Source organism: Xenopus tropicalis, chromosome 5 (genome assembly GCF_000004195.4).
Source record: "Xenopus tropicalis strain Nigerian chromosome 5, UCB_Xtro_10.0, whole genome shotgun sequence".
Lineage (NCBI taxonomy): Eukaryota > Metazoa > Chordata > Amphibia > Anura > Pipidae > Xenopus > Xenopus tropicalis.
The window spans coordinates 80,208,653-80,218,299 of record NC_030681.2 but is presented as its reverse complement, the minus strand read 5'-3'; the positions used below and the strand labels follow the sequence as shown (position 1 = coordinate 80,218,299).

Here is a 9,647-nt window from a genome sequence, read left to right as displayed (position 1 = left end):
CCTGAATCCTATTGAGATGTTGTGGCATGACCTTAAAAAGGCGGTTCATGCTAGAAAACCCTCAAATAAAGCTGAATTACAACAATTCTGCAAAGATGAGTGGGCCAAAATTCCTCCAGAGCGCTGTAAAAGACTCGTTGCAAGTTATCGCAAATGCTTGATTGCAGTTATTGCTGCTAAGGGTGGCCCAACCAGTTATTAGGTTCAGGGGGCAATTACTTTTTTCACACAGGGCCATGTAGGTTTGGATTTTTTTTCTCCCTAAATAATAAAAACCCTCATTTAAAAACTGCATTTTGTGTTTACTTGTGTTATCTTTGACTAATAGTTAAATATATATATATATATATATATATATATATATATACATATACATATATATATACATACACCTTTATCAAGATAAAGGTCCCGGGTGAGGACCGAAACGTCGATCTAAATAAACTAAGTATCTTTTTTTTTGATAAAATTTACCTGGTGTGCATCAGCATTTTTTACATATACATATATATATATATATATATATATATATATATATATATATATATACATATATATATACATATACATATATATATATATATACATATATATATATATATACATATATATATATATACATATATATATATATATACATATATATATATATACATATATATATATATATACATATATATATATATATATATATATATATACATATATATATATATACATATATATATATATATACATATATATATATATACATATATATATATATACATATATATATATATACATATATATATATATACATATATATATATATATATATATATATATATACACACAGGGACTTGATACAAAAGAAAAAAAGTTTTTATTGAAAAATTTGAAATTTTTTCAATAAAAACACTTTTTCTTTTGTATCAAGTACCTGTGCGTGCGGCACTCTATTATATTTTTGTTTTTGACCTGCACCAAGGGCATTTGGACTTGTATAGGGTGTGCTCCTCCCTGTGTACTATTATATACAGGTCCTTTTCAAAAAATTAGCATATTGTGATAAAGTTCATTATTTTCTGTAATGTACTGATAAACATTAGACTTTCATATATTTTAGATTCATTACACACAACTGAAGTAGTTCAAGCCTTTTCTTGTTTTAATATTGATGATTGTGGCATACAGCTCATGAAAACCCAAAATTCCTATCTCAAAAAATTAGCATATTTCATCCGACCAATAAAAGAAAAGTGTTTTTAATACAAAAAAAGTCAACCTTCAAATAATTATGTTCAGTTATGCACTCAATACTTGGTCGGGAATCCTTTTGCAGAAATGACTGCTTCAATGTGGCGTGGCATGGAGGCAATCAGCCTGTGGCACTGCTCAGGTGTTATGGAGGCCCAGGATGCTTCAATAGTGGCCTTAAGCTCATCCAGAGTGTTGGGTCTTGTGTCTCTCAACTTTCTCTTCACAATATCCCACAGATTCTCTATGGGGTTCAGGTCAGGAGAGTTGGCAGGCCAATTGAGCACAGTAATACCATGGTCAGTAAACCATTTCCCAGTGGTTTTGGCACTGTGAGCAGGTACCAGGTTGTGCTGAAAAATGAAATCTTCATCTCCATAAAGCAGATGGAAGCATGAAGTGCTCCAAAATCTCCTGATAGCTAGCTGCATTGACCCTGCCCTTGATAAAACACAGTGGACCAACACCAGCAGCTGACATGGCACCCCAGACCATCACTGACTGTGGGTACTTGACACTGGACTTCAGGCATTTTGGTATTTCCCTCTCCCCAGTCTTCCTCCAGACTCTGGCACCTTGATTTCCGAATGACATACTTTGGACCACTGAGCAACAGTCCAGTGCTGCTTCTCTGTAGCCCAGGTCAGGCACTTCTGCCGCTGTTTCTGGTTCAAAAGTGGCTTGACCTGGGGAATGCAGCACCTGTAGCCCATTTCCTGCACGCGCCTGTACACGGTGGCTCTGGATGTTTCTACTCCAGACTCAGTCCACTGCTTCCGCAGGTCCCCCAAGGTCAGGAATCGGTCCTTCTCCACAATCTTCCTCAGGGCCCAGTCACCTCTTCTCGTTGTGCAGCGTTTTCTGCCACACTTTTTCCTTCCCACAGACTTCCCACTGAGGTGCCTTGATACAGCACTCTGGGAACAGCCTATTTGTTCAGAAATTTCTTTTTGTGTCTTACCCTCTTGCTTGAGGGTGTCAATGATGGCCTTCTGGACAGCAGTCAGGTCGGCAGTCTTACCCATGATTGCGGTTTTGAGTAATGAACCAGGCTGGGAGTTTCTAAAAGCCTCAGGAATCTTTTTAAGGTTTTTAGAGTTAATTTGTTGATTCAGATGATTAGGTTAATAGCTCGTTTAGAGAACCTTTTCATGATATGCTAATTTTTTGAGATAGGAATTTTGGGTTTTCATGAGCTGTATGCCACAATCATCAATATTAAAACAAGAAAAGGCTTGGACTACTTCAGTTGTGTGTAATGAATCTAAAATATATGAAAGTCTAATGTTTATCAGTACATTACAGAAAATAATGAACTTTATCACAATATGCTAATTTTTTGAAAAGGACCTGTATATATTTTTTTTTTATTTATTTATTTTTTTATATATATTATGTAAATGTTGCATTGCAAAAGTGTTTGTGGTAAATTTACATTAATTTTCTGTTTGGATTTAGATCCCCTTTAAGCCACAAAAAAAAAAACAGGAAAAAGCTTACTTTGAATACACTAGTAATACACTACACAAATGCAGATGTGAGCATAACCCTAAAGAAATGATGATAATAGACGGCCCAAAAAACGTCTGTCCCTTTATAAAAGGATCACTATGGGGCATATTTATTATAGCATGTAATAAATATGCCCATCAGCAATTACATTTGGACAGCTATAAAGAGCAAAGATCTGATTGGTTGCTATGGGGAACATTACTGGTGATGTCGGCTTACACATTATAATACATTTGCCCATTAGTTTTGGGTATGCAAAATTTAGATTAGGTCTGCTACAAAATAAATGAAGTTTTTCTTTTAGAGCTTTTTTCCCCCGATATTTAAAAGGCAAATTAAAGGTAAAAATACCCCCAGTCGCTAAACAAAAAAAAACCTGACCTTGGGACAGCTCGCCACTTCTTTCAGCCCAGGGTAAAATTTCAACAGTTTTAGTCAGTGGGAGGTACCTTACATATTGCCCCCTTCCAGAGTTTTACCTTTAATTGTCCTTTAACAGAAAGCTTACCTTAAGAGTTTGTGACCATTTGTTGTGGCTACTTCTGCAAGCCCTGTGAGTATCTTCAGATATTGGACTTCACTTTGCTGAGACAAATGTTCAAGAACCTGTCGTAACTAAACAAATAGAAGAATGCTAACCAACTGATGTGTAGTTTATTGGGTTGATATGGTTCCATCTGTCTACTTGGTGCAAAGGGTTGTTGGTGGGCCCAATTAATCAGACCATAGGAGTTATTTAAAAAAAAAATAAAAAAAAATCTGTGGTATGAAGGAGAGCGTCACTAATTACACAAGCAGAAGATTAAAACTGCTGGTGGAATGAAGGACCTTGGCTTTTATCCATCTGAGACACACGTTTTAGGGGTTGTAAGACCAAATGTCTTCCCCTAGTTATCCAACCAGCAATATTGATGCTTTTAATGATCTACAACTCTGAGCATGCACAAAAAAATCCTGGTAGTGTTTGACAAGTAAGTTATTCTAATCTTCCACAGCACATTTACACAGTATATGTCTCTGTCTCGGGCATCTTATAGTTCTGTGCAAGCCTGTGATGAATAATAAAGCCCTAGGCCTAACTGTCTACACCATACACAATAAAAAGACCTGGCAACCATTCTTTAATACTGTGTACGGATAACGGTTATTTTTTTTCTTAGCTGCTTGAAAGTAATAACATCAAAATTAAAGAGTGGTAGCTAGTATTAAATCTTAATCTAATAATAAAGCTTACTTACATTTTCAGCAAAAATATTTAGTGATGCTGGTGTCTACCGTATACACTAATAACTTTGCCAGTGATAAATGATTTATGAATATACATTTATAGTAATAAAATACACCATTGACAAGAAGGAAAAATTTGTATTACTGTGTTTTCTCGGAGATCCTCGTTTTGAGTCATTTGGATTAGGGTTTGAAACAATCTTGGGTGATGCTGTATAAGAATATCACAAGTTTCACCGTATCCACCCTTGAGGAAAAAAAAAATAATTATTACAATGGTATTTATATGCATTCACATAGTTCTCATAAAGGTAAGCATTTCATACTACAGTTCCTAAGACATATATGTTGCCAAGACTAAGTTTTAGCTGTGTGTGTGCATATGTATATAAATTATCAACAGGAAAAATAGAACAATTCAAATCTGGTGTTATCAGCTCTCTAGATGTTTAAGTGCTGCAAGTCACAGCATTCCATAACAGTATTTTAAAATCCGAACAATTATGAACTTCAAGTTCCACCAGTTTCTTAATGCATACTACTGTTGCATTATAATGCATTATTTTGCATATATGATGTACAAAAACAGTGGTTACCAGGGATGCAGGGTAGTTACACTTAAAGAACATGGAAAGTCAAATTCACTATGGGGCAGATTAATCAAAATCAGAGTTTTGAAAAAAAATAGTTGACTGGCACAACGGGTGTAGTTTAGAACTTAATACATAAACATCCCCCCTGTTCTATTCATTCCTATGTGATTTTAAGAAGTATTTATCAACTGGTGAATTCTAGCTTTCACCCATTGATAAATATGCTTCTACAAATCCCATAGGATTGAATAGAATGTGGGTGAGTTGATATGTATTAATCTAAACCCACATTTTTATAAATCTGTGTGTTGCCAATATATTAGATATTTCCCAGTCAATCAGCTTTCTTACCTTTCTCAGTCATCCCTCAGCAGACTTGGACTTCTGTGTATTAGAGTAAAATTCTGTGCTAGGAATATCTGCCCCTAGCACAGTCCTGTGCTACTTTTCCCCTTTTTTGTAACATCCTGTCAGGAACACGCCACTCTCAGACGTGTATGACACGGGGACGAGGCAACAAGGGGTTACACTCAATCACCTTTCACACAGGTTAGACTAACATCAGGCACCCCCAAACACACCACTGCCCCAAATAACTATTCGCTGCCACCATCTATCATAAACAGTCAATAGAAACCCAATTACACAAATATATCACACAAGCTTTCTCTCACTGTAAGTAGGGTTAGTTTCCCCTAATTCAACACACTCCAGCAGCCATAGGGTTAAAATTACAGTCAGACACACTCTCCTGCTAGCAGCCCACTAGTTAATTACCATCTACACAGAACTTGCCCTCTACTCAATACACATATCACTAAGCAGTTACTAGATTTAGGCCCAAGCATTTACACAAGGTACGTGGGGATCTTTATAGAGCCAAAGGACAGAACTTATTAAATTTTAAATTTAATATTACAAAGGTAAACAGTGCATTTGAAAAGGTTTTACAAAAAGAGACATGTACATACAAACAATAAATAAAAGAACACAGAGAAAACCCTATGTACATTACAGAGTTATCTTTTGTGTCCTCCTGAGGCAAGAGTTTGAAAATCCTGAGCCTATCCCCCAACTGATTGGGACCCCAAGAATGAGCTCACTAGTACCTGGGTCTGTGCCCTTTTTATCCTCCTGCTGGGCCCCTCCCTCATTACCGTATGCAAGAGGAGGGAGTGCCCAGGAGCTGGTCACATGACCCCCCCCCCCGTAGAAGGCTGCACTTCTCATGCCAGTTTCTTGTCATATAATATTGGTACTTGCCCGTACCCAATATTATTATGAAAGCAGGGGCTTGTTTTGACCCATATGTGGGCGATCAAAATGATACCAAACATGAGGGGTGTCTCATGTCCCAACTGGTGGGTATAGGAAGTCCCTGTTTGGTAACATTGGGAAGCATGGGGCCTCCTCATAAACAATGTGTGATTTATGAGGATGTGAACCTTAAAGCAAAGGAGATATGGATCCCTTTCTATAATCCATATTTTCGGTATGCTGTTCCCCCCTGCTGTTCTTCTAGGTCCACCTTGTCTTCTTTGATCAACAAATTAAAGAAACTAATGGTCTCAGGTTTCCCGCCCCCCAAATGGCTCGCTTTACATTGTCTGCTCCCTCTGCTGAATTTGTCACCTTCCCGCAGTCCCTGGTTGCATATTTAATTAAGGGTCTCTGCGGTGCGGGAGCCTGAGACCAGATGTTGATAATGTGTATTGGATTAATTAAGGGTGTCTAGTGGACACAAAGCAAATGCTGCCAGATTTAACAATTTACCATGCCAGGGCAATACTGCTGGCATGACACATCTTTACTAACAGAACTTACCACAAAGATCTGAAAACTGTTTCAATTAAATCGTAACAGGGTCAAAATACAAAATTATGTACTGGAAAATGGCATTATGAGCAGTAATCAGCCATGTCAGACCAATTTAATTGCTTTATATGATGAGGTAAGTAAGAAGCTGGACAGTGGGGATGCAGTAGATATAATCTATTTGGAGTTTGCCAAAGCATTTGATACCGTTCCCCACAAACGACTGCTTTCTAAACTAAGGTCTATTGGTCTTAGTGAAGTCGTTTGCACATGGATAGAAAACTGGCTACAGGATTGGGTACTGAGGGTGGTTGCTAATGGTACATTCTCTACTTGGAGTAAGGTTCTCAGTGGGGTCCCTCAGGGTTCTGTACTGGGTCCACTTTTGTTTAACTTGTTCATAAATGACTTAGGGGAGGGTGTTATAAGCAATGTTTCAGTGTTTGCAGATGACACAAAACTCTGCAGACCAGTCAATTCTATCCAGGATGTGGCATCCTTGCAGCAGGATCTTGACCAACTGGCAATCTGGGCAGCTAAGTGGCAGATGAGATTTAATGTGGACAAATGTAAGGTCATGCACCTGGGATGTAAAAATATGCAAGCCACTTATACCCTTAATGGGACTGCACTAGGCAAATCAATAATGGAGAAGGACCTTGAAGTCCTTGTAGATAATAAACTTGGCTGTAGCAAGCAATGCCAGGCAGCAGCTGCAAGGGCAAACAAGGTTTTGAGCTGTATTAAAAGGGTATAGATCTAGAATATGCTGTTCAGTTTTGGTCTCCAGTGCTCAAACGAGACATTATTGAGTTAGAGAGGGTCCAGAGAAGGGCAACTAAGCTGGTAAAGGGTATGGAAAGTCTCAGTTATGAAGAAAGACTGGCCAAGTTGGGTCTGTTTACACTTGAGAAGAGGCGCTTAAAGGGAAACGAAAGTCAAAGTCACTTGGGGGTGCCAAAATGTTAGGCACCCCCAAGTGACTTTAACCGCTTACCTCGTACCCCGGGCTGGTGCCCCTGTTAGGAGAAAACAGCACCAGCCCGGGGCACCTGGAGCGCAGCGCTTCCGTCTTCCTCGCTTCCTTTTCCTGAGTGCCAGCGGTGGGCGCATGCGCAGTAGAGTGAAAAGCCGACTTTAACATTTAAAGTTCGGCTTTTCACTCTACTGCGCATGCGCGCGCAGCGAATCAGGAAAAGGAAGCGCCGGCAGCTACCCCGGGCTGGTGCTGTTCCTTCCTCACAGGGGCACCAGCCCGGGGTAAAAGGTAGGCGGTCAAAGTCACTTGGGGGTGCCTAACATTTTGGCACCCCCAAGTGACTTTGACTTTATTTTTCCTTTAAGAGGTGACATAACTATGTATAAATATATAAGGGGATCATATAATAACCTTTCTGTTTTATTTACCAGTAGGTCCTTCCAACGGACACGAGGGCACCCACTCCGTTTAGAAGAAGGGAGGTTCTATTTAAATATTTGGAAAGGATTTTTTACTGTGAGAGCTGTGAAGTTGTGGAATTCCCTCCCTGAATCAGTCGTGCTGGCTGATACATTATATAACTTTAAGAAGGGGCTGGGTGGATTCTTAGCAAGTGAGGGAATACAGGGTTATGGGAGATAGCTCTTAGTACAAGATGATCGAGGGACTGGTCCGATTGCCATCTTGGAGTCAGGAAGGAATTTTTTCCCCTCTGTGGCAAATTAGAGAGGCTTCAGATGGGGTTTTTTTTGCCTTTCTCTGGATCAACTAGAAGTTAGGCAGGTTATATATAGGCATTATGGTTGAACGTGATGGACGTATGTCTTTTTTCAACCCAACTTACTATGTTACTAAAACTAGGAAGCAAAAATAAGGAGGATCACTAGGGAAAGATGCAATACAGAAAGGACAGTGGGTGGGAAAGGGTGACTTTGGCATTTCAAAATGATGACCTTAACCATAGATGTATTTTTTTAGGGTGTCTAGGCATTCTTTTCCTTTTGCAATCAATCAATAAAAATCTAGTAAATCTGCCTCTAGGTCTTCTGAACATTTCTTAATGGGTGGTATAAAGCTTTAATTAAATCTAACAAAATCTGGACGGACTAATCATAAAAAACCCATAAAACGAAACAAACTGTTGTCCTATAACAACATGTTCATAAATTCTACTGGCTGCTTCCTTAAAGTATTTTTCCATGATTCCATGAAGTCTCTCACCCAGACAACTACCTTTCGTTATCCTTAAAGGAACAGTAACACCAAAAAATGAAAGTGTATAAAAATAATTACGATATTATGTACTGTTGCCCTGTGCTGGTACAGCTTGTGTGTTTGCCTCAGAAAGACTACTATAGTTTATATAAACAAAGCTGCTGTGTAGCCATGGAGGCAGCCATTCAAAGGAAAAAAGGCACAGGCACATAGCAGATAACAGATAAAGCCCCTTATATTCTACAGAGCTTATCTGTTATCTGCTATGTAACCTGTGCCTTTTCTCCTTTTTTCCAGGTTGAATGGCTGCCCCCATGGCTACACAGCAGCTTATTTATATAAGCTATAGTACTGTTACTTTAGCAAATACACAACTTTACTTGTGCAGGGTAACAGTACATTATATTTAAATACTTTAATACACTTTCATTTTTGGCATTACTGTTCCTTTAACCTTTCATTATCTGATCTTCCAGATTTCAAAGCACAATTTTATTTTAAAAATGTCTATTTTCTTACTAAAACACATATCTTCATTTCTACTATTGATATGAACTTCAAGAAATCATTTTCCCTGTGCATTTTCCCAATTTATTTATTTTTTTTCATGTCAAAATCAAAAGGTTTATATAAGGCCCCTGTTGCACTTGTTGGACAGCCTACATAATAAAAATGGAACAATAGCAATAAATACTAACTATAAAAATTTTAATAGCAACCAAAATTATCTTTAGGCAAATTTTGTGGCAAGTGTATGTTACCAGCAACTATTTACGGAATAATTGGGAACATGTATATTCATGAACAGATAATTATATGAACTGCTTATAAGTGAGCAGTATGAGAAAAAATACTTTGTGGTAAAGTAAAAAATGTAAAATCTAGACTACATATAATACCCTTGAAATAAAATATATTAATATACGCACAAGCCAACTATTTTTTTGCACTCACTAAAATCTGTTTAGTCAAAGCTAATTAAAAATGAAAAATGTGTAATTATAAACTTGACAACGCTCCAGCTACAAGATGCTGTTTATTATTCCCCATGGTCAAACTAATTGTAA

General features: G+C 37.8%; 1 protein-coding gene across 2 annotated transcripts in view; it reads right to left on the bottom strand.

Moving 5' to 3' along the window:
- Positions 1-9,647, bottom strand: part of hace1 (HECT domain and ankyrin repeat containing E3 ubiquitin protein ligase 1) — a 63,672-nt gene that overhangs the window by 37,905 nt on the left and 16,120 nt on the right. For both annotated transcript variants that reach the window (XM_012963123.3, NM_001045804.2), the window contains 2 exon segments: positions 4,124-4,225; positions 3,260-3,366 (listed from right to left, as the gene is read on the bottom strand). In XM_012963123.3, coding sequence (XP_012818577.2) covers positions 3,260-3,366; positions 4,124-4,225 — 209 coding nt within the window.